Below are 26,547 nucleotides of genomic sequence, written 5' to 3'. Positions count from 1 at the left end.
CAGGTTTTGTGTTTCTATACGAAGAGCACAGGAAAATACAAAATGGGCCATTATAAAACAAATCAATTCCTCCTGCCTGAATTACAGTCATACAGTGTTTCAGTCTGAATTTCTCTAGGCAGGGATGGAGAGAGAAGGATGTTTTCTATTTGTTATTAAGAGGACCCAAGGATATTTGCTCCAGTCCCAGAGTAAGGAATACTGAATTAACATGGTTTAGGAGGGTTTTTGAACACCTGCTTTCTATTTTACCATTCTTCAATAAGTTTAATACATTTTTCTTTGACAGAAATTGGTATTTGGGAGAAAAAACGTCTATGGGGAAATAGATAAAAATATATCATGAATAAAATTTTCAATTTTTTGCCATCATATGAAAAAAAATGCACTTTTTTTTTTCTGTAAAGAACTGTAGAAAAAACAAAACAAAACAAAACAAAACAAAACACCAAAACCCTAAGAACACACATTTGGATGATATGATCCAGTTTCTAAAAAGAAGGCATTATGTATCACAAAGGCAATATTTGCACCACCCAAATCAGAGGCTGCTACGACACCTGGATGTAGTCAGCTGGAAAAAAACTATACGAAAACGATGAAAAACAGAAGCATGTTGAGCAATGTACTGCCATTTTACAACCTGCTTCTCCTCTTCTTTTTGAAGTGCAGCACATTAATCTACATGAATACCATCCACTTCCAAAAAATGCTGGTTGCTTGGCATTGCTTTTGTGGACTTTAAGGTACAATGACAGACAGTAGAGTTAAGTATATAAAAAAATGAACCCGGTAAATCCTGTATAGTGAATTTCATCTTAATGAATCTAAAGCATTGAATTAGTCACCACAGAAGCTACTGGGATAACTAGTTTTCCAGAAAATTAACTACTTTAAGGGAATTTGATTACCTTCTTAGTGTTGAAAGGCTCCAAGAAGACCTCACTGTGGCCTTTCAATACTTGAAGGGAGCATATAAACAGGAGGGGAAACAGCTGTTTACAAGGGTGGATAGTGATAGGTTAAGGGGGAATGGTTTTAATCTGAGACAGGGGAGGTTTAGGTTGGAGATTAGGAGGAAGTTTTTCCACCACTGAAAGGGGAGACACACTGGAACAGGTTGCCCAAGGAGGCTGTGGATGCCCCATTCCTGGATGCATTCAAGGCCAGGCTGGATGTGGCTCTGGGCAGCCTGGTCTGGTAGTTGGTGATCCTGCACATAGCAAGGGGGTTGAAACGAGGTGATCACAGAATCATAGAATGGCCTGGGTTGAAAAGGCCCTCAAAGATCATCTACTTTCAACCCCTCTGCCACAGGCAGGATCGCCAACCACCAGACCAAGCTGCCCAGAGCCACATCATTATGGTCCTTTTCAACCCAGGCCATTCCATTATTCTATAATGATTCCATGAAATGTTAGAAAGCATAATTTGAAGTGATCTAAGCATCAAGATTAGAGGGTAAAGAATTCTGTGTGTTAAAAATGAAACTATGTGTGTCCTCAGTTCTGGGAGTTGGGACTTTGAGAGCAGTAGGGAAAAAAACAACGCTTGGAAATCTACAATAATCACAAGATAGTACCATTGTGTTTGAAAATCAATCTTGATGAAAGCCACATCTCGTAACACAGATACAAAACATCACCTCAATAGAGAAATTCTTTAAAATATTTTGAACCTCCTTGTCCAGCATGTTTGGAACTAATATTCAAAACCATTCTAAGGCAGAAAGTTGCATGAAACGCGCTCTCTTGGACGTTTACTAAGTATAACATAACTGTTGCCTAAAACACTTATTCTACTTGCACTTGTTTTTAAAAACCCTCTGCTTTAGGACAATAAAAATTGAAATCTTTGGTGGTCATTAAAAATAATGGAACTTTGTAAAAACAAGTTGTCCTATACTGAGGTAATTTGAAGATTGTCATGAGAAAGCTGCATTCCAAAACAACACTTGGTCATTCTCCCGGCCTAAAAGCATCTCTCATGTTTTTTTTATACTCAGTGTAGGCCTTTGTAGCTGTCATCACATGGCCTTATCTCGATCCTGCTCTAGAGCCTGTCTTACTGCAGTGCATACAGCAAGACTGAAAGCTGTGGTGAAAGTGAATCCTACAGTCAGGAAAGCAAAGAAAATGATGTCATGAATTATGTCCTCAACTTGACCAGGAGGTTTAACTACATCATCAACCACAACACTGATGTTTTAGAATCGTGCAACACATTAAAATATAGCTTAGCTTACAAGGAAACAAAAAGAAAAGGAAATATAACTTGTGAAGACTCGACAGAATGACATTTGGTCATCATTAAAGGGGTCAACGTCAAGTACATGGAAGAAAAACCTTTCCACTGTTTGCATATGCTTTTAATACAACAGCATGAAAATAATGTCACTTGGTGAACAGCTTCTGTTTTTTTCTGGACTGAAAAACTAATGGAACATTGCCTTTTACTTTTGTTTGTTGACCAGAACAATCAATTATGTCAACAAAGCTCTCAGAGCGCTGACGGTTTAACCTACAGCAGCAAGAACATGCAGTACTATAAATGGATATAAACAAAGCTTGCCTTCCTCCTTTTTAACGTTTCTTGCAATAGAACGATGAGGAGAGAACATCTGACTTCCCAAGGGATAAATCCCACCATCGTCCTGAGAAAGGGAGGACAAAACCTGGCTGTGGTACTTGGCGTTGTCCCCTTTAAGTAAGGAAAAGCTTTCGGCAACACAAATGAAACCTTACTCCGCTGTCTACTAGGAAAACACAAATAGATATTAACATGGTTGTTAACTTGTAAGAATCGACAAAGATACTCAATAATGCATAAATCAAGAGTTCCTGGGGTGGGAATGCTGCACTGATCAGAACAGCAAGACAAGCAAGTTCTCTGGCATGTGACACAGAATCATCTCATCTCAGCCACTGAAGTAGGTTCTGTGTGTCTTAACCCCTAGATATATGTATGCTGTTTTTCTACTAGATTAATACTTTGTGAGAAATTAACCAGGAAATTCAATTATGAAGCTATGTTTTGTTTAAGTAAATTGTAAATAGCCTTATAAACTCTAGTCTAATGCAATTACTAAACAAAGATGGTTTTCATTTTTAACCTTATAACACTCATAGATTACTAGTTTGCATGTGAATCATATTTGCATGCATAGTGTAAAACTTCAGAGTCTTAATTTTTTTTATGATTTACTGATGTAGGAGTGCTGACAAACAAATTGATGCCTCTGTAAAGAAACACATATATATAATTTTTTTAAATTAATAGTAAATAAGTGATGAGTATAAGCTGACCCCACAAAAATCAAATCAGCTGCTACATTTTAACACTTTCCTTATGTGCGATAAATAGATCGAATTTTCCTGTAAGAAATTTTCATTAATCTTTCCACCTGCTTTTTGCACAGCAGAATAAATAAAACCATTAGTTCCTAAAAGCTCCGATATGCTACAGATGTTTAAGATATCTGGATAACTACATTTAATGCACCGTGAGAAAATTCCTTATCGTTTTCCATGCAGGAAGCCAACTGATATTTTTGTGAGGTACTGGTCTTTCAAAAATACTCATAAGTTAAGTTACCTGATACACCTTCTGTACATGGTATATTTAAAAATCTAACTGTACAACGTCCCAATCATATATAATGCATATAACTTGCTGAATATGGCACAAATGCTTAAGTTTCCACACCCACACATCCTTTGCCATAGAACTCATTTAGGAATAACACAACACTGAAGAATAGAAAAGTGCCTGGAACTGAAAAAGGACACTCAAGTAGTAATAAATTAATTCTCATTCAAACCGATATAAAAGTTGTTCAAGTGTTTAAAGTATCAGAAGTGTCATGCAACGGAACGACAGACAAGTCAGGCAGGCACACCATGCATTATAGTTGGCATTCAGAGTACAAGAAGGTATCTTTCCCCATCCTGCGTGGCCCGTGAGCGCCTGGTACCTGAGGCATTGCCAGACCCGCGTGTGAAACCTTGGAAGCAGCCAACTCTCAGGCTCCTGCACAGGAAGCTGTAGGGAATCTGTGCCCAGGAAGGGCAACCAGACAACCTCGTGCTATACGGCGGCATCTTGCTGCGTTGTAAGAGAGGCATACTGAGCTGCATGTAAGCAAAGCGATCATTTCCTTGATATATTTTCCAGTCAATACAGTTCACCGTCAACTGATTTACCAAAATGTGCTTATCTGAACTGGCCAAGTGTGAACACCAAGAAAACTCCTTCACAGAATGTATAACCATTTCCTCTTTTCTCTCTTTTTTTTTTTTTTTTTTTTGGCACAAATTCTTTTATGCTCTTGCAACAAGCTCTTCGCCACACAAGTACTGGGCAACGCTAGCCTGCATGAACATGCTAGCACTTATTCTTCCATAATAAACTACAAAGACAGCCAAGTGCCTGCAACAGCTTTGCTTCTCCAGCAATGTTCCCTCTTTCTTCTGAGAGCACCAGCACAATTACACTTCAGACAAAGGGGTGTTCTTGCCGAGCTCCTTAATTCCCTGGAGAATTCGCTTCATATGACCCACTTTCGTTATCCCCAGGTCCTACAGAAACCAAGAAAAAAAGGGAGAGAAAAAGAAGAAAGGTTATTGATTTATTTATTAAAAGGCCACAGCTATGATTTAAACATCCAAAAGATGTCTAGAAATGTGCTTATTGCAATCAACGTTAACTTGAAAATAACCTATGGCTCTAGCAAGTGTCACCTAAAAAAATGCTTACAGCACACAGCGTATCTCTGTTGGAAAGTTACTTACCTGCAATAACCATGTTACCAAAAGTATTACAATCTATCAAAAACATCTTTTACTTGACTTGTAAGTACAAATCGTTTCGTAATTTCTAGAAAAGCGAACAATCTCCCTCTCCTCTCTAATGCAGCAATCAAATGCTTGGTAGGATAAGATGGATTAGAGCTTCAGTCCAGCTATGTTACTTGATCTGTGGCCCTATGATGTCTGTCTTCAGCAAATAGCACACATGTACCCAGTCTCTCAAGTGAAAGCGGACATAATGTCTATTGGCATGTAGGACAACTTCCCTTCAGAGAGCAACAGAAAATGTAAGCATTTGTTTTTTCATTCTAAAATGGTTCAGCTTCCTAACATGGATTGCCTTAATGATTACAGAGTTGGAAGAAATATTCTCATAGACATTACTGTCACATCCTGAGGGAAATGGTAGAAACACAAATGCAGAAGTCTTTTAGGCACCCCTGACACAAACATAGCAGTCAAAGTATTTCTAGTATCAGTTTCTTGGACCCATCTCTGTGTAAGTGACAACAGGCATGAAATTTTTGCAGCAAAACTCTTCCAGCGTTAACAATAGCCTAAAGAACATCATTTTCCTATTTTTGCTTGTCCAATGATCAGAGAAACAGAAGGGGATGCCCAGCTGTGTTAATCAACTCCAACTGCACTAATGAATTTTCATCTAATGTGGGTGGAAACCTGTTTCTGTTGTCTGTCAAACCCAGCTTTGAGAAACTCTTTGAAATCCTTGCTTTGGTCATGTTGACTAAGTGGTGGATTCCAATAGTATAGTAATTTGTAGAATAAACCTTATATAAACAGATGGTGATTAAATAAAAATCTTAACAAATTTCTATACCTATCCTCCTGAAATAAAAATCTTTTTGTTTTAGTAGGAGACTTTTCCATTATGAAGACATAAAAAGGAATGGAGTTGAATTAATGGCTTGAAATAATTGCTTTCATACGGAATGAAAAAAGAATCTAAATAGAACATTCTTTGAAACACTCACATAAAGGCTGCATCTAACCTTCTACAGCCACAGGAACCTCAGAAAACCTGCAGTGCACATTATTTAAAAGCATGCAATTCACTTTGCATTTGCATTTCATCAAAGCAAGAAAAGGTTGTCATGAATTAATTATTTGGGGCTAAATGCACAGATTAAACAGGTGCATTAATTTTCAGAGTCAAGGCTAAACTCTGGTTATATTAGAGATGAAAAAAACAAAACACCTGGTTGTTATTAAGTGTAAATAACCTCAATACAACAACATCCATTACAGCACTTTGGCATACAGGTGTCAATGTCAAAGAGTTCACAGTGTGCTCAGGTCCTCAAACTAAGTGCTGTTCACAAAGCTATCAGAAAAACAAAAAAAAAAAGAAAAAGAAAAACTTGATTTTTTCTGTGTTGCATACATTTGTATTTTGTTTCCACTAATGCATATTCACATCAGTTTGTGGAGAAAAATAAAATAAAATTAACAACAGACTATAAGGTAGCACTCATTTTTAAGTTAAAAATGTTGGCAAACTTGTTAAACTCATCCAACAATGATGTTATCCTTTTTCATTGTGAATTTGGTGCTGGAGAATGTTAATCTTAATTTTTCAACGAATCAGAACTACGTGAGCGCATTGAAACTACTGAAATTTCCCTGTTGCTCTGTGGCAGAAATTTTTAAACATAAGGAGAAACTTTTTCTCTCAGAGTGTGGTCAGGCACTGGAATGGCTGCCCAGGGTGGTGGTGGAGTCGCCACCCCTGGCAGTGTTCAAGAGCCATCTGGATGAGGAGCTATGAGAGATGGTTTAGTGGTTTGCTGTAGCTACGGGAATGGGAGGATGGTTGGACAAGATGATCTTGTAGGTCTTTTCCAACCTTGTGATTCTGTGATGCTATGATCCAGTGAAAAACCTGTAGGACACTTTCCAAACTGCAAGAAGCCACGTGTATGCAAGTTTAAGTACATACAAATCTTTCAAAACAGTACTCATGAGTAGAACTATTGGATAAGCAACATAGCAACATTATGTCACACTTCAAAGATCAGAAAAAAGATTTGATATTATGAAACTCCCAGAAAGCTAAGCCACTTTTTCCAACAGCTTTCTCAAAGTGTCATCACCAATGCCTATGCTACAATGACTAAAGATTTCAGTTTTGTTTCCATCTTAGTTGGACGTGCTATAACATAGATGAGACGATGAGCAAATCTCAAGAGATTTACCTCAATTTATGCTAAATAAAAAAAACAAAAACAAAAACAAATGAATAAACAAAACACCCCAATCTCTGAATTTCCACATCTGTGTAATAGGCTGGTTTGAAGGAAATTATGAGTTACTCATTCTTGATGCCAGATGCTATCTCAATTTACTACTGATCTGGGGAAGTCTGCAGAAATTCTCTCATCTCAGGCTAAAAAGGTCTGCTACAGAAGCCTTCCAAGCATCATTCCCAAAATGATCTCTAAAGATACCTAAACAGAGTATGAGGAAGAAACCAACCTGTTTTTTAATGTTTTCCTAGCTATGGCCTTAAAACTACAGGTAACCTCTCCATATGCTCTCCCTACCCACTTTAACCATCTCTAATCATCTCTATGTCTTCAACAGGGAAGCCTCAAAATATCATCAAAAAACCCCAAAAAACCCCCCCCACCACCAACAAAATACAAAAACAACGGGGATGAAAATTATTGCAACAGGTTCACGGAGTTTTTCATCTGCATTACATAATAGTGATTAGCACTGTCTGCTTAGCGAACAACAAGTTTATTCTAGATTTGCCCAACAAATATTGTTGGTAGAATATACAACCAGTGTAAAACTACCGAGCATTTTACATAAGCAGGGCTCAGGGCTTACTATTGATGCCTTCCAGATTAGAACCTAGTGGTGCTCCCATTGCTAAAGCACATCACGAGTTCCTACAGCCTAGTAAATCTTGCCAACCATTTTCCATGCAAGAAGTTTTCCTAAATGTGATACTGCAAAAGATGCAGGTGAGATGCCATAGTCCTTAGCATGTTCTTAGCCTTTGACTCCTCATTAAGATGACAATAAACATGGAAAACCTTCATGGAAGACAACATTGCTATGGAGGAGTTCTAAGGAAACTTCAACCTAGTCCTACCAAATGTGTTGCAATTCTGATTATTACTAAGTTGCACGTATAGAGACAGTGCTAGAGTCTAGTTTTCAATGAATTTAATCATGAAAGAAGGCTACAAAAATCACAACAAGCCTCTTTCTGTATTTTCTACAGCACATTTCACAGTTTCCAGCCTTTCCTCAGTGGAGAGCAAATCAAATGGTTGCAAAAGTCTAAGATTGCCCTAACTAAGATCAGGAATATGAGGCTAGAGAAAGGGTATTACTGGAGGTGACAGAGGGACAGAGGTATCTGTTTCCTCATGTAACATTTGCCATTTGCTACACATACAGCTAAACTGGAATAGGTCCACAAGCTGTGCAGGTATATAAAGACAGATATCCTACTCAATTCTTCAGTAAAAGTACTGATCTATTTCAGTGACACTTGCAAAGGGAGTTTCATCAAATCCATCCCCTTACAGCTTTTCATTTCTGCTTCTGACACACATAGAAAGGTGAGCCCAAGGGACTGAATTAATATGGGCACCTTTTTTTCCAGTTATAGACCTGAAAGGTCACCAGGATAAATGCACATGGATTTAGAGATTGTGAATTGATGACTGTGCCAATTACTTTGGCAAGAAAGCACAAGCCTTGCACTGGAGGAGTGGCTGTATGTAGAATATTGCTCACAGAGGAACCAAAGACTCATCTGCACATGTCAATAGACAAATAGAGAAAAATTTAGCAGGGCAGCTTGTGACATCTGGACCTGCTGTTCTACATATCACATTCTACCTTGACACTAGTTCAGGTCACTAGTCAGAAAAATGCAGTGCCCCAGAGCCACCCTTAATTATCTACCTGCAGAGATCAGGTCCCACATGTAATGAACAACATGAGTACCACATCCTGTTATTTAAGCTCAGCTCAGTTTAACACTGGTCTTCACCACTATCTTTGGCAGTTGAACTCAATTATCTTGGTACGTCCCTTCAAACTGAGCTATTCTACTCATGAAACACTTCAACAAACTTGACATTGTATTTTTATAAACATTCCATAACATTTTAGAACAATTTTGCATTGTATGATGCTAAATTTCCCAGTTAAACTTCAAATGTAACATCCATCACTGGAGCACTATGGTTGCTTGCCTGGAGGGACTGCCATGCAGTTTTCTGTGATGAGGGGGATAGGAGGGTTATCTTGTACAATCCTGAAAGAAAGGAATTTAACTCCCACAGAAAGCTTACATGTTCTAGAACCAACAGGTGAAATAATATACAACAACTGAACACATCATATCTAGACACATCTATCATCAGCAGCTACACTATTGCTAACTCCCATGAAATGCCAGCACTACCTTATAGGACTGCTAACTATGTAAGAAACTTTATGAAAAATGGCCCATCTGCATGAAGGTATTTCCCGTATCTGGAGACTACTGCACCATGGCTGGAGTGACGACCTGCACCCTAAAATGTAAATGTTTGCCTTTTATACTGTATCCTATTTCCTCTCTTACACGCTAAAAGCAGTTGCAAAACACATTACCAAGGACTCATTACTACTGAGTTCCTGGAAAAGCTAATGTAATGAATCCCCAAAGATATGGCCCCTATTACATATAATGGATGCACTTAAATCATTCTTGAAAAAGACCAGCAAGCTCAAATAACCATCTCAGACTGCTAGGTAATATTTATCTCTGCAAAACTTTAAGACAATCAGAAAGACAAAAGAAAACGTTCTTTTTTAAGCCTATATAGCTAAAAAGCAGGAAGAGATTGGTTGGGAATGAGAAATGCTACTGTGAAAGTCTACTCTGATGCACAAACATCAATTCCACGTATGTCCAGTGCTATCATTTATTAAGCTCCCTGTCTTTCCCACACCTACTTTATCTAGTTTATGCACAATAAATCACTTGAAGCAGGTCAGCTGCTTGCAGCTGCTGACCTTGTAGGAGATATATTCACAATCATCATACCAGCTTAAGAAACTGATCCATACTGATCCTGATTAGTGGAAACTGTGACCTCTTGAAGATAACATTGTATTACACTGATGTCAGTAAGATATCAACACACTTTTCCTGTGCCTTCTGACATAAATTATAATGCTGTCATTCTACATAAGGTGTAAAAAGGAAATTTCTCATTACACAGGTATTTCTGGTTGCAAACTACAATTCAGCACTAAGAAATTCAGGCCAAAGGACAGCGCATATTAGTTTATTGCATATTTGCACAGTGTAAGCCAAGCTAAAAGCATATAAAAAGTGCAGGGAAAGAAGAAAAGTTGGTTGTTGTTTTGTCAAAGAAAATGGTCAATAGCAGAAAAGTAGCACAAAGGAAATACCTTAAGATCTCGCCTTTCCAGATGTAAAAGCTCAGAGCCTCGGATGTCATGGCTGATGAAGATTTCTTTGTACTCTCCCAAACTGAGCAGATCCAGCCAAGCAGCAACTTCATCTGTGCCCCATTTTTGAACTACCAAAGTTAAGAGCAAAACCCCCTTAATTTCTACATGCTCAAATGCATTACAAGCAAAGGTTAGGCCAAAGAGAATGGAAAACAGAGTAGAATTGCCGTGCTAGCGAAGGGAAAGGTTAGAAGTGTCATTTCCAGAAAAAAACGACAATTTCCTTTTTACATGCAGGTTACAGGTTAGCAGTTAACATGAGAAAGTATCTAAACAAAGTTGGGGTTCTTTGCTTTGCAGCCATGCTTTCAGCTTTACTACAGTTTCTTCAGTAAAGCCTTTCAAACCTCATGTCTCTATAAATTCACCATCTTAGGATCAGTGACGCAAAGTCTAATGTTGTTCTCCTTTACGCCATTAATTTATTAGTAATCATCCAGGGAGAGGAGGAAGCCTTCAAAATCTAATCAACGGGTAAAATTAATACATAAACCATACTTCATATATAGCAATGGCAGCAAGCAAGTTCAGAAAAAAACAACATTTTCTTGTACTAAATAATACACAAGTATTCTTTAAGCTACTGTGTTACATAGGCCACAAATAAGCTCTCTGTAAAACATTGTTCTCTAAGGTTAGTTGCCCACATTAGTCCCAAAAAACAGCTATGCTACTTATTGGTACAGTTTTGCAACATCATCCAATGCTGATGTGAATTCACTTACAGTGAAGTGAATCTGAAGTCTAATCTGAAATCTAAAAGTTTAACCAACAATGGCAAAATTTTGCAGATTGTCCATTAAAAAGACAAAGATGCAGAAACAGTTTTAGGACCATTTGATCACTGATTAACTCCTGGACATAATATTAAGGAAGTAAGTTGATGGATAACAGAGGGAAGAGAGGAGAGTGGAGTTTGTTCAGCTACTCCTAATTAAAAGATCAATATTGACTATCATGGCTTTTAGTTTGACTTGCCCAACTTACTGAACTCAAACTCATCTGAAATTTAAGAATAACTGGTTAATTAAACCAGTGTGATAAAAGGATTACACAGTTCCTGAAACTAACCTGAAAAACCCGAATCAAAGGGACATGATGTGTTTATGTGTGGCTTGTATTACTACAGGTTAATCAATTGTAACCATCAGCGAAGACACAGGTCCTGTTTCTTGACCAAAAAAAAGTAGCAATCTAAATATCTGTGCAGTAGTTCTTTGGCTCATCTGAAAGTCTTAGGATGCTACTGAATGTTTTCTAAACTCACTGAAGGAAATCTTCATCCTAATGAAAATCCCAGTTATTTCAGCTGCCTTTCACTTTATCAGGGTCAAGAGCTTTCAGTTTGGTGGAATACATCATTTCAATTTTTATCAAAAAAAAAAAAAAAAAAAAAAAAAGGACGAAAAACTTCCATCTAAACACAAAATTACATACTGCTCAAATGCTACTATTTTTCTTGTACTTTCAAAACACATACCAGGCTGAGGGCTGGTCTTATGCTTCTGAACTTTTTCTTTTTTAAACTTTGGCACTATGCGGAACACTGTACTTCTGTTGTTTCTTTTAGCATAATCCAGAGGGGGATCCTGCATGAAAGAACAGAATCAGTTACTTTTAATTAACGTTTAACTTGAAATTGAGACAGGAAGTCAAAAGTTAATCTCAGAAACTAAGTCCAAATTTCACTTCTGTAAAGCATTATATCAGGATTTATTTCCATACCTGTTTAATTTCCTAAATAACCATTCAAAACACTTTCAAGGAGGGAGAAAAATATATAATAAAAATATGCCCTATGCTTAGAAACTTGCTCACAGCAGACAGCATCATTACTGAAACTGTATCTCTAGATTATCAGGAGTGTAATTTACTCTTTCCTCTTAACAGGAAAATAATTCTAATTAGAAACAGGAAGTATTAATCAAACTCACCTCATCATCATTTGGTTGAAAAACATAATAAAGCCAAGGTATCTCAGCAAGTTTTCTCAACTCTATTTCCACGCTGTGCAAAGCATCAGACAACAACTCTTCATGGGGAGCTTCCAACTGCTGTTTATAAGCAGGCCAGAAAAACAGTACTTTCAGTTTTGTTAATATGTAACATTTAAAGCTAGATAGGTTGATACTACTCACAAACCAATGCAAACAAACAATGAAATAGAAGACTTTGTATGAAAAAGGCTGCAGAAAAACTGAACACAGGGTAGTAGGCCCAAGTTGTTATTGGTGATCTCTGAGGTCTTTCCCAACCCTAGTAATTCTATGATTCTATGATTCGTTGTCCTCTTTTCATTTCACTGAGAATATTTTTTCTAGCTAATTTACTATTTGATGTTACCTAGGTAATAACACCGTATGCAATTTATTAACCTTAATAATTGCATTTATTATATATAAATATATATATATTAATATATATATTAATATAAATATATATATTAAATAATACAGTCACCTGTATTATTTATATAGACTGTATATGTATTTACACATACTCTTATATGCATTTACTCTTTAGAAGCCATAATGGAAAGACTTGGAGCTGGCAGCTGGCAACCAAAAACGCTTACCAGGTAATATAAGTAATGAAGGCATCAATTTACAGCTATAGGGAGCTCTGATCACACAAGAGAGTGATGAGGTAAAATTGAAGAGGCACAAAATTAAAAAGAGGAAATTTACAGAAAGAATGAAAGAATGTTTGGCAGAGGAAAAAGACTGGAGAACCATGTATGAAGGTAGCAGCTGACAGATCAATAAATGCCCTACGTTTCATATATCTCTGATTTAATAGTGTGATTTAATAGCACATAAGCAGCCACAGCAATTATAAAATAACGGCAATAAGGCTACCAAGATGCCTTGTTGTTGTGGACTGTGGGTACTATTCAAACTAAAAATGCTGACAAATGAGTGCAACAGGCATCTCAAAGAAAACATCTTCCAAGCAACCTTTTTATGACAAAAATATCTTTGACCCATGAAGACATATGCACAGCCTACAATGAGAAGCAGAACTACAGTACGTAAAAACAAGAGAAGGATAAATCAATTGAATTAAACTTATAAAGCCTGTACATGGGACAGTTTAACATGTTGAGAAGTAGTGTTTCAATTGAAAATTTTCCGTAATAATGTTATTTCTACTACCTTTCCTTTCTAATACGTCATAAAATAGATCATATGAACCCAAACTTTGACAGTCTTAATAAACTGAGACATGCTCTCAGATCATAACTCTCTGGAAAGACAAGAGACCTTGCAGAGGGATCTGGATAGATTGGAGCATTGGGTAATCACTGATGGCATGAAACTCAACTATGGAAAATGAAGTCTGTAATTACCATCAGAAGTTTCTTGAACACTTACCAGTTAAAGTTTACAGAATAATTCCTGCTAGGTATTAAAGTAAATCTGAGATTTACATGCCCAAATTAGATCTGTAGAAGTTAAATACATGTGTCTGAATAGCTCTCGCTCAAAGCTCTCTTTAAACTCCAAAGGTAATCACACAATAGTACTCTGAAATAGTACTCTGAAGTTCTCTGAAATATTAAACCTCCAGATGATGATTTATCTTTTCCTAAGATATGCCTCTTTGGCAGCAGGGGGCAAATGAGCCTCAACAGGGATATTATTTTTCTCCACTGACTAATAGAAAGGGCAGCCCAGGCACTGACTTACAGATATCTGGAGTGATGGAAGACGCACACTAACCTAGGACAAGAATTCATAACTCATCCTGATTCCAGGCATAAATGCAGTGTAAAATCTTCAACCTGGCCTTACAGAGCTGCTTACTGCACGTCATAAATTCTGTGCTACTATCCTAAATCAAAGAACAAATCACACCAAGTATGAGGGAATAAAATCATGTATTTTGTCAGCTTACCAAAGGAACTCTTCCTACTAGCAGAGATTCAGTTTCATTATGTAAGGCCTTCACGTTGACAGCTATCTCCATGGCAGTGTTTCTGGTAAGGCTCTGGAGAATAAGAAGCATAAAAACTATTTGATGGAATGCTAGTTGGACTGAGAGTAAGTACTTTGTGCTTACAGCATTCACCATGTATTCTTCTAGGAGAAATACATCAGTTTATAGTGCTACACTGACAACTTCTTCAGCACTGAGATGATAAAAAAGAAAATATATTATCTATTTACTGTCTTTCCCCAACTTTATTTACTATGACCTTATCCAATCATTAAGAGCCAGTAAGCAGCCCCTGTGAGATGAATTCATGATTTTCATGGATGGCAATGGACTATCGATCTGAATCACTCACCTTAGAATCACCTTCCGTAGATTAACTTAGCTTCTAGCCATATTGTAAGAACCAAAGGTTAACTACCATAGTTTCCATAAATAAACTTAGGTTAGTTAAAACTAAGTAGAAAGACTCTACCTAATTATTCATCTTTGGGTCCAACCCCTGAAAACTGCATTGCCAACTGTGAAGGAGACAGCCCTCTGCTCCCTTGGCATTCTGTGAATAACATTTGAATAACAATTAAGCATGAAAACTTCTATGAACACACCCACAAGAATTGACCTGTATGTGGTAATATAATTTGCCGAGCCTTTATCATGCCTTTAATTGTGTCTGCGGACTTGTCTAAACAACCGTCTGCAAGTAGATGTCAGCTTACTTTGCATACTGTTTTTGCTATTAGCTGATATGAGTCTGGTTTACTCCTGCTTAGAACTGTATTAGGACCATCACCTTGCTTGATCTAAAATGCACTGTTGCATAACTTCAGGATGAACCCCCTAGACTGTGTGTCTTCTCTGTAGATGGGCTGAATTCTTCACTGCTTCCAAAAGATAACGTATTTTCTTTGTGCCTCCAATCGAACCTTCCCTTTGGCTATTTCCCCACCACAACAAAACTCAGATGTTCCTCGTATTCAGCCATTCTAACATCCAACACTCACAAAAGGGAACATTAGCTGAGTGTGATAATGAAACTACATATTCTGCTTTCTAAGATACCATGTAGATCAGGAGGGGACTCTTCTCCCTCTTCTGTGGCACCCATCAACATTCACTGACACTTGCTGAATGTTTATGAAGACCTAACAGAGGATGAGAGCACAGTGAGGCAGTGGGTGACGTGTTTCAGTGGTGGCAACAGCAACAGTGGGTCACCTCCTCTGCTGCAGACTGTTATGAGCACGGCATGGAGGCTCTTGTTCATTGCTGGAGAAAATGCACAGCCATTGGTAGTAACTATGATAAAGAACAGTGTTTTGTAGCTGAGAATTTGCTCTATCAAAGTGTTATTCTATCTGTTTGTATCTGTTGTAGTTTCTATGGGAATAAATAGAAGAGGCAATACTTTATGAGTAATCTGTGTACATCTATCCCCCTTCACTTTCACCTTAGAAGAAGGGACAAAAACAAGAGGATACAGCATCCATTCATCTGTTAAGCAATTTCATTTTAAACATGACTATGGTGAGTGTATTTCTGAGCCTTGTTTATAAAAACGTCCTGAACTATCACCCAACACATTACAGTATGGGAATGGGGATTACAAACTGATCCTATGTCACAGCTTCACACATATCTTTACTTGTAATGCATTCACTTAAACACAATGAAAGCGTAATGGAAACTTTCGTTCTTCCTTTACCTCAGGAAACCTTGGGTTGGCTTTATTTAATGCATGCGAACATGCATTAACAGCATGGGCAAGCTCCTGCTCCAAGAGGCCATGTATTTTTGCTGCTTCACAGATTCTAGAAAAATAAACACAGGGAAAAGATACAAATATTTCTTACCTTCCTTCGAGAGTAATTCTTAAGAGTATACAATATTACTGTATGAAAATACACAAAATTCATGAAATACTTAAGAAATACAGTTCTTTATAACAGAAGTTCAATCACAAGTATCACTGGAAGCAGCTCATCATCTCACATAAATGACATCCATAAGACTGGAGATTTATTCTGCTCTGACATAGCAAAAATGTGGGGCTCTTAACTCAAATGAGACACAAAGGAAAACCGCCACATGAACTTATTTGAAAGTACCTTTAAAAGTACTAAATATACTTCATAAAGAGCACCCACCAATATTCCATTACATGCTGTTACCGTGTAACAGATGGCAGCAGAGGGGCAGTCTGACACAATGGCGTCTGACATGGAAGTGCATACATTGCACAGGGGTGACAGCGAATTCCTTCAAGAGGAATAAATGGAGCTCACTGACATTCACTGACATTTGCTGAAGGTTTATGGAGATCTAATAGTGGATATGGGCACAGTGAGGCAGTCAGTGGTGCATTTCAACAGTGGGGATGATGACAGTGGGTCACCTCTGCTGGTACAGATTGTTACGAGCACAACACGCAGGCTTGTGCTTGTTAATTACTGGTGAAAATGCCTAGCTAATGGTAGAAGAAGAGCATTTTAAGGATGAAATTTTGCTCTTTTGAATAGCATTATTGTTTTCTTTGTACCTGTTGTTGCTTCCATGGAAATAATTAGGAGGCATTACTTTCAGAGCAACTTAAGTAGATGCAGCTCTAGAGTATTCCTGTTCACTCACTGCAGCCCAGAGAAGCCAGAAAGCTGGAAAACTCATAATCTACACATTACTGACTCCTAATGTAGATTTCCAAGGTTTTCTTCTTCTCAGTAAATACATCTTTGTTTTTGATTAAAATGAAATGCTTCAATCAAAAGTCTCTCCATAAAGAAGCTTTCCATTTTTCTGTGTCTACTGATCCTTCAGAAAGTCAGTTTTCTCAAGACTGATAATTCTGTCCAATTACATACACAAACAATTTGAGCCTCAAAATTAACTAAAAAATAATAATAAAATACACAATACTAAGTATATGCCTGCACTTGTATGAATGATTCTATCTTGGCTATATGTGTTGCCAAATTGATTTTTCTTACTCTAGTGTACCTTGTAATAAGTTCTTCTGCAGCTTGTGAACACAGCTGGACCTGTGTGACTTCTTCTTCCGTAGCCAACTCAACAGCCTGCTGAGGGTACAGGGGAGATCGAATGACAGATTTGCAGGAATCATACTTCTGTTTGTCTTCCCAAGACTTCAGGGTGTTTTCAAATGCCTGATCAAAACAAATTACACATTCAGTTCACAGCATTTGCAGCACTTTTGTTTATATATGTAAAAGCATGTGGAATTGCACACAATTTTATATAAGGAACACAAGCTCTCTAACTCCTTAGATTACTTTTCTTTTTAAACTTAGTACAGAGAATAAGTCACTTCTGAAAGCATCGCTTCTCCTCCTCTCCCTCTCATATCAATAAGTGTCTTCCAAAGATGTAAGAACGCAAAGGCCATAACCGAAATACATTCTGTGAGGACAGTAAAGTCAAATCTGAAAGTAAAGCAAGGTTCAAATCTAAAGAAAAAAGTTAACATTTTAATAATTTTAATAATAATCGGAATGCAGTTTCAGTGCCATTAATTCCATGCTAAGTTCAACATTCAACATTCAATTAGAGGACAGTGAACTGAGGGACAGTTAAGCCTTTAGCATGTTAATCCTAGATAAGTATGAACGTTAGTGCTTTTGTGACACTGCTTGTATCACTCCTTTCTGAACTGTCATGCGGGATGTAGGGTTAGTAGAATGGAGAGAGAAAAGTCTGCAAAAGCTATAATGAAAAACAGACATTATACAACCCTTGCTAAACTTCCAGTATGTGACTGTCTGTACACCTACTGCCTCAAAAGGAAAATACATAAAATTTTGACTTTTCTTAGTATATATTAATAAGAAAACAGGAATAGCACTAACTTAACTGATAAAGGCCCACAAAGAGCTGTGTCCCTCATAGAAAAGAACTATTATCTGTCTGGGTTATTATGGAAGTGATATAACTACAAGTAACTATATAAGTTATATAAATAGTTACAAAACATTCTTATAAGCACTGTTTTTTCCTATTATAACTAAATCAAATTACTATGGAAAATAATGTCAGCGAAGGTATATCATAACACACTTTCTGCCACATACTCTGTCTCTTGTTAGCATCTGAGCTCTGTTTTTATGTACAATTTTAATAACTCCTGGGGGCTGGATCCATGCCTCTCCATCGACTTGCACTGGAACCCCTTCATCTCCAAGTATGGTGATCTTTACTGACCGACACTGGAAAAGAACAAACATGTTATTTTACAGAGCCATAAATATTAATCAGGCTGACAGGCCACCTGAAATATGTTGATTACTAGGAGCTGTGGAATCTCTCCAGATTGGATTCAAGGGTGTAGCATTTTCATACTTCATCCATCATTTAAGACAATTTGTTATCCACTAAAATTAAAACACTGTCAGTGCTTTATTAATGTGTGGGGCAGTGGTCATCCAGAGTACCCCCACACTTCAGCATCCCAAACTGATGACAACTATGTTATGTGCTTTCAAGTAAGAAACAGACCTGAGCTATCCGGTGGTGCTGCAGTTTGATAACTCTTGAAACTGCCATCTGCATGCTGCCAAATACAGCCACAACTTCAAGGATTTTATCATCAAAAGATGGGGCCCCGAATATCTGAAAGGAAAAGAAAATATTCCATTTTCCATGGTTAACCCAGTGCATGTTAAACGATAAACAAACTCAGCCTTCTTTTCTGTAGGTTCACTTACAGATTCAATTTCGACATTTAAATTCATTTAAATGTCTTAGAATAACTACACCATCCTTACAAATGCCACACAAGTGAAATATCGTAGGCAGAAGGCAACTACTATCTTAAAGCTGTGATGACAACAACATTTCAAGTATCTGAATGACATCCCTTTATACAAAGGACAGCACAGTTCAGTATGCAGTCTAAGGAATGTTTTTCAACACAAGAGGAAGGGCTAGTTCAAACCTCCACTCAGCTAAGGTATTTAATATCTAAGAGGTTCTTGAAGTTAAGATGAGCAATGATGGTGTGGTTTTTTTTCCTCAGAAATGCTTATATTCCCATAGTCTGTATTCTCTGGAAACCAGTGTTTGAGCCCACTCTCATCTTTGATAAATGCTGCTTTAACAGTGAGAAGAATCTTGTTTTCAGCATAAATAATTATCTGCTGTAAATGTGAAAACTGCTTTTGTGTAGAACAAACATCCTGATCCAGTCAAGGCTCTGAATTTCCCTGAGTTTACAAAAATGCACAAAGCCAAGTGTGTGCCACTGGCAGCTGATGTACTGCAGCAAAACTCAGACATGTTGGAGGGGTATCCCAAGCTGGAGTTCAATTTGCTCAAGTGCGATAGGGTCTAAGCCCACCACTAAGGCCCTTGAAGACTGACCATTTCATATTGATACAGAATAGGGAGCAATAAGGGAGAAAAATGAGCACATGTAACTCCAGTAAGATTACAGTGGGTAAAGAGAACATTTCTCTGAGTGGTACTCAGGCAAACTCAATTGTCACTATGCATAAAGTAAACTGCTTCAATGACATCAGACACCATACAAGAGAAAAGCTTCCAAAGAAGCCCAAAGCCAAAACTAGTCAGATCCTGCTCCTTGAACGTGGATTTCCTGGAGGTGAAAAATAAATGAATGAAGATCCGGGACTGCTTAAACCATTCAATCACTGCAGCAATGTCTGAGGGAGGGTGAGGATGGGAAATGAGGAAGAACTTTGGTCACTGCTGCTCCTCTGGCCAATGGGAGTCTTCACCCCAGTGCAGTGAGGTGGTTTTGGCCCAGGAACTGAGGAAATCCTCTCAGGCAAAAGGCTGCACAGTTGCCAACATTTACTACCCCATCCAGGTAGCAACTGTTCTCAGAGCATCTCAGGATGGCACTGAGGTAAGTCTTGAACAGACAAGTGTCAAAGAATGAAAATGCAACTGTACTGGGCCTGGAATCACAGCCATCAAGGCAACATCTTCCTTTTGTCCAGATAAGCAGAACCGAAGCTTTTCAGATCATCACCATCAATGACATCAGTCACTCAGGATTGCAGTAAAGCAGTGAATTACGTTCCTAACATTGTCCAGAATAAACATGTCAGTTTTCTGGCAACATACAACCACAAATACCAATAAAACTGCTCTAAGATATATACACTTGCTGTACACCAGTATGACAGCTAGGACAGATCTCTCTCAGTGAAGCGGCCCAGGGAGAAAAAGATCTCCCGAACAGGAGCTAAGCAGATGTTAGAGATGCTTCAAGGTTATGAACGTGAACATGACAAATATAAAAACATTAAATATCCAAAGCCAAATATAAACCTAACTGCCATTCTCTGACATATACCAAAAGTAAGAAAAGGATAATGAAACACGTTCAGGATTGGGTTTTTGTGTGTGTGTGTGTGACTTTTATGTATGTATTAACCAGAGAATCGTTAAGTCAAAAGAACGCAAAGCATTCTGGTGAAAAAAGGCCTGGATTGTTGATATTAAAACCACACTCTAATTTGCCAGTACAGTTTTAGGTGAGTCAGAGCTCGCAGTAAATTGGGACATTCAGAACTGAGATAATCTGCTAGCAATTACAACGGCTGCACTGGGCATGAAGCAGAGAGCAGCAGTCAGGCTGCTTCACATTGTAAAACATTCAGGTATCTGCGTCTTGCAATGTTTCTTAACAGATCTGAGGCAGAAAGGAAAAAAGCTCAATGAAAATAGTATTTAAAAAGCAGATTATTATCCCAATTTAATTAACAATCAGTAAACGTATCTGTCCTTATTTCTGAATGACCATCCATTAGCCCAAAGCTGTTTGACAAGCAGGAGGAAAATTGGGATATAAACTGTGTGATTATCTTTGCCCGTTTTCATTACTGTTAGAATGTAACAGAGGAATATTTGCATTGAGAAACCTCATTTACAGCAGAATGTGACAAAAAACAATGCAAAATCACAGCATATATACTCTCAATTAAAAAATCAAACACAAGAAGATACGGTTTAAACTCAAGTAGACTCCCTAAAACGTTACTTCTGTTCAGTATTACTCACATCATCTTCCTTGGTTCCTCCCCAGAAATTGGTCCCACCAGCATAGCTGGGAATGTTTAGCACAGCTATGCCCTGCAGACTTGGAAGAGGGATGTACTGTCCATCACACTGTAATGGATAAAAGCTCGTTCAGTATATAAATAACATGATAACAGTTGGCTGTTTTAATACATGAAGAATCACTAGAGCTGTTGGGGAGGACAGACTCATTAATAGGTTGACAGAAGCCTATTCCACCCACGCCGCAAAGCAGCTCTAATAATCTTTCCCTCGCCAATTTCAGCAACAATTTTTGCAGAGATGATGAGTGTCTACAGCAGTCGTGTTCTATGATTCTTCCAAGAAGCATTTTAACACTCCTAACTGCTAAATCCCTCATACATTTTAACCACGCGCTGTCTATCAAGGATTACAAACCTCTGTGCAATGAGGGACAGCTAATTCTTTGAGTGTACACAGTAAGACGGTCATGCCCATTGACATTACAAAAGCTTGATTCACCCACCCAGTATCTGCACTGCCAAAATTGCAATTTGCTTGTTATTTAGGTAACCCCATTAAGTGGACAAAATAAACCAAAAGTCCAACACAAAATGAATTATAAAATATAAAAACATATTGTGACATGGCCACAAACATGTTAAACATGTACACTGTTAGGACTTGGAGTATGTGGTTTCCTGCACAAATAACTCATTCTCCTCCCAAAAGTGCAGAGACAAATCTAGGACTGGCTCCAGATTTGTCACCTTGGCTGTGTGCAGGAGTTTGGTGGGGAGGGGTTGCAGGTAAGAGGTTGGTCCTCTTTACAGAATCACAGAATGGATGGGCTGGAAGGGACCTCAAGGATTATCAGTCTCCAACCTTTACATCTAATACTAGACCAGGCTGCCCAGGGCCCCATCCAAACTGGCCTTGTACATCTCCAGGGATGGAGCATCCACAAACTCACTAGGCACAAACTCACTGTAAAGTGAACAGGACATCTAAGAACCTACATGCTGTATTCAAGGTCACTTTGGAGATAATTCATTTGCAGGTAAAGTTTCTTTTAAAGAAGACTGCTGAATTACCAAGTTTCTAGTGTTGTGGAAATAGGATTATACAAATGAAGTAGAAATCCCTAGAAAATAAGGAGGAAATCTTCAGCAATTGTATCAAGAGGAGAAAGAGATGCAGAATACTTCCAGAATATGATTAGCATTTTCTTTCTATGTTTTAATGTCAGTAGCAAGACACAGTTTAACATTTCCATCAAAATGTGTCAGTAGCCAACATATGCTCTGATATTAACAGATGCTGCATAGCCGTTTGTATTGCAGTAGAGGTTTGCCTCCAATTCCTGAAATGGATATGTTTAATTTTCCAAAGCTGAGCACCTCATCACAAGTTTTAACATAAGGCTGATATTATGCAAGGCAATAGGAAATATGAATTTTCTACTTGCTGTTTTACTTGCAGATATATTCGAAGATAATTATGGAGAGGTCAGACATGAATACCTTTTTGAATCTTATTTGAATCTGATTCAAATATCATTAAATTAGGATTCTATCTGCAGCATATATAACGCCCTTTGCTGTCATTACATTCACTAACTACAGCATAATTCCATGATAATTATTCAATTGTTAGATAACAACAAACTGATTCTACCATACAGTATCCTCCTACAGCTCAGTGAGAGAAAGAGCTCCAAGGTGTTCAAGAAACATGGAGGTGTACTGAGGGACATAGTTTAGTGGGGAAATATGGGTGTAGGTGGATGGTTGGACTGGATGATCTTGGAGGTCATTACCAACCTTGATGGTTCTATGAACTTACAATGATATATAACATAACATAAATTTATGATGTTTCTCTTCATATAAACATCATAAAATTCCACTTAGAATAATTAGCATGAAGAAAAAAAAAAAGACACTATTTTATTTCTCTGTCAACCTCCAGCCTAAATATTCTCTGAGTGAATACAACCATGACTGTCGCACAGCCATTTTGTGTGCTTGGTAACTATTTCTATCATCCCCTGTAAAGTCCCAGTATTGTGAATAACACTTAGATTTGGTGCTAGAACTGAATTATATTCAGATAATTTATACCGCACTTGTTGATGCTGTGATAATACCTTTCTCTGTCTCTGTGTCACTATCTCAAACACCTATTTGAGTAAGACTCTGTAGGTATAACTGTGCTTCTTGAGATTCTCACTCAGAATCTCCCCTCTTCTGTTAGGATGTTTTTTTTCCTAAGGCCATCTGTGTGCTCTCTCTATATGTGTAACCAAGCTGTCAGATAGTTTAAAATGAACCTGAAGGATTAAAATTTGGTAACCTTTTCCTTCTGTTAGAGTATCTACATTTCTGTTATTGTCCTTAAAACCCGATCTTTCAATCTAAGGCAGTGCACATTAAAGAACATCCTTTATATATTATCTATGCAACACATTTCAAACATTGTCTAAAAAGCATTTACAACAAATATGAAACCAGATATCTTGAGATATTTAAATACTGACATTCAACTCCAACAAATCACCTGGGGAATCACCTCTTACATACAGTTTTTTCAGACAGGACATTTGAGGGAAGGATTTTACAAGCCTGGGCTGACACAGGAACTCGAATAGTTTTCAAGGGGAATCATATTCATCACTACATGTTGCAGAAGCAAAAAGTTAATTCTACCTATGAACAAAAATTACCTCGAGTTGAACTTTTTGTTCCAAGTTCTTGTACGTTCTCTGCAGTAGCTCTTTTGTGCCAAGAACTCCATACCACATCATGTTTTTTGTCCGACTTCTGCAAACAGGTAAAATAACACACTGAAATACAAACATTATGTCTTGTATTTGTAGGAGAAAGAAAAAGTGATGAACATGATTAAAGAGAGAAGGAAAATAAGATGTATAGAAATGTCTCAGCTCTGTTACTGACAATTACCTGCATTTTTCAGGGTGCTCTTCTCTCTTGTTATTAAATTCAAGTGAAATTTTTGCATCTAACCCAATTCCAAAATAGTTGTTCATGACACATTTTTCTGAATATCCCTCCCTTTTAGAAGAAAAGAGATGGTTAGTTGTACATTTTTACAGTTCCTAGGCACACAGAACTACGACCAAGATGCTGGATACTCTCAGAACAGACACATTAACAGGATACATCACAAGACCATCCTCTGAACCTTCCTGAGGAAGCCTAATGGTTGTCAAGGAGACAGATTGGCTGCTGTCTCCTTTGCAAGTGCAAGTAGTTTCTGGTAGGGCAAAGAAGAAACTGTAAAATACCTCAGTATCTCCACCAAACCCAAAATAACAGTGGAATAGGAGGTAAGATCTGCCTTGTACACAGCTCTGAGACAGCAGCACCGAAGTGGGCTGAGCACCAAGGCTGCATTTAGACATGCTGGTGGTACTGGCACAGCAGTGCTTTGTTTTAGAGTCTCCACACAGGGCCACAGCCCACAACCCAGATGCCATCTGTAAGTCTCTGTCAATGCTACATCCAGTTATGAGAAGCAGAGACACTTTAGAAGACAAAATATCTGCCTTACTGCCCCAACCCTTAGGCAGACCCTTCTTCCCCCACCCCAAGGCCCTGTTTCAATGTTTTCCTGGCAGCTTAGCTTGCGTGCAAACCAGCACTTCAGGCAAGGGAATCCAGTTCTGATATACTGATGTTCTCTCAGAGACTTTCAATGGGTAAGTGAGCAAATGTTTCCCATTACTTCTGCTGCTACAAGACAATCCTGGGCTACTCATAACTAAGGGCTTATTCTAAAATGGCACAATCCAATGTGTTTCCAGATCTTGAGGTCTACAGAAAATAGATAGCAAAACAGAATTTCATAGTAAAAAGCTTAAGCAAAGCTAAGTGAAGTGAAACAGTAAATTATGGAAAAGGAATTCGCTTACAGTGAATCTGGATCCGGGTCAATAAATGGTGTAGCACCAAATGGATCAATGTTAGCTAGTAACATTTTGCTAATAATTGAACTTCCTGCAATAGAAGCAGCTAGGCCAGCCCTTAAACCTGATAAAAAGAAACAAAACCAGCAAGAAAATAACTAAACAGTTCTGATAAATAGAGAAACATCATTAGAGTTTTTACTCAGCCTAATTTTCATCTCTAAACTCATCGCAATTTTCTTTTCATCCTGTGCTTTGGAAATCAACTGTCGTAAGATCAATATTCAAGTGGTTGGTCCTGGAACTAGCAACTATCCCAACTATCCTTCAGTGAATGCTTATATATTTAGCTTGGTAAGCATGAGCTGATGAGAGGCTCCTGAAGACCTGATGAACTCTCCAGGCCTACTTTGACCATGGAGCACAACACAAAATACTATGTAATGCAAGTAAATAGGGAAAAGTACTTTTTAAAAGCTTTCGCTTAAATTGACCTGAAGAAAAATGTAAACTCATATCCATCATTCATTAAATGTATTAACTAAGTTAGTCAAAACTTAGTTAGTGCCCTCTACTATTAATTGCATTTGGATAGGAACAGATTTGTTTCAGCTGTACAGCAGCTCAGAGCCTTAAGAGCCTCCAATGGTTAGAATGAATGATAGAAGACCCTGCATTCTAATTTTTCATCATTCAGAATCAAATGCAACACTTTCGCTACAACTGGTGTTGTACCAAATGACCAGCAGTATTCTACATTCCTTTGCACTTCCTACTACATGATACAACATGAAGGTAGGTTTGTCAGTTCAGATGATTTTGGAGGGTTCTATTTCCACGTAGAGCACCAGGCATGAAGTGTTATTTGACAGAATGAAGGAGAACAGAAGGCAATGTTAACAGAGTGTGATGAACACCAGATTTTAAAATCACAATTACCTGGGCAGATAATCCTAGTGTTAAGGACAGGGAGGTTCTCTTTGCTGGCAGCCAAAGCTGGAGCAGAGAAAGAGCCTGTCTGAGAATGGATACCTCGACTTGTACGTCGATCAGGAGATCTCGGTGCAGTTTTACCTGTTCAGAAGTAAAAGAGAGAGAACTCACTAGAGCTATTGTGGTGAATACACTGTTTATACAGCCTTGAAAGTATTTCAAAAGCATCTGTTAAGCTTCAGTGAAAAACATCTTTGTCCCTCACACAACATATTTTCTTCTAAAAACAAGGAAGAAAACTCAGAACAGGATGGGGGACAACTGTTTACATGGATGGACAGTGACAGGACAAGGGGGGAAAGTTTTAAACTGAGACAGAGGAGGTTTAGGTTAGATATTAGGAGCAAATTTTTC

The 26,547-nt window shown here is 37.9% G+C and overlaps 1 protein-coding gene across 8 annotated transcripts in view; it reads right to left on the bottom strand.

Moving 5' to 3' along the window:
* Positions 1-3,884: 3,884 nt before the first annotated feature.
* The window catches only part of DGKH (diacylglycerol kinase eta), a 136,428-nt gene continuing 113,765 nt past the window's right edge, over positions 3,885-26,547 (bottom strand). For 6 of the 8 annotated variants that reach the window (XM_085536109.1, XM_085536110.1, XM_085536113.1 and 3 more), the window contains 14 exons: positions 26,140-26,274; positions 25,207-25,324; positions 24,236-24,346; positions 23,998-24,094; positions 21,294-21,401; positions 18,762-18,875; positions 18,338-18,472; positions 17,250-17,416; positions 15,961-16,066; positions 14,217-14,309; positions 12,254-12,373; positions 11,800-11,908; positions 10,257-10,387; positions 3,885-4,577 (listed from right to left, as the gene is read on the bottom strand). In XM_085536109.1, the coding sequence (XP_085392235.1) occupies positions 4,488-4,577; positions 10,257-10,387; positions 11,800-11,908; positions 12,254-12,373; positions 14,217-14,309; positions 15,961-16,066; positions 17,250-17,416; positions 18,338-18,472; positions 18,762-18,875; positions 21,294-21,401; positions 23,998-24,094; positions 24,236-24,346; positions 25,207-25,324; positions 26,140-26,274 (1,634 nt within the window). In that variant the 3' untranslated portion in view covers positions 3,885-4,487. The remainder of the gene's footprint in view (positions 4,578-10,256; positions 10,388-11,799; positions 11,909-12,253; positions 12,374-14,216; positions 14,310-15,960; positions 16,067-17,249; positions 17,417-18,337; positions 18,473-18,761; positions 18,876-21,293; positions 21,402-23,997; positions 24,095-24,235; positions 24,347-25,206; positions 25,325-26,139; positions 26,275-26,547) is intronic. The other 2 variants (XM_085536108.1, XM_085536112.1) reach the window with 1 other exon arrangement.

Source organism: Coturnix japonica, chromosome 1 (genome assembly GCF_054131305.1).
Source record: "Coturnix japonica strain WE chromosome 1, WE-NBRP24, whole genome shotgun sequence".
Taxonomy (NCBI): domain Eukaryota; kingdom Metazoa; phylum Chordata; class Aves; order Galliformes; family Phasianidae; genus Coturnix; species Coturnix japonica.
This window is presented reverse-complemented; position numbering and strand designations above follow the sequence as displayed.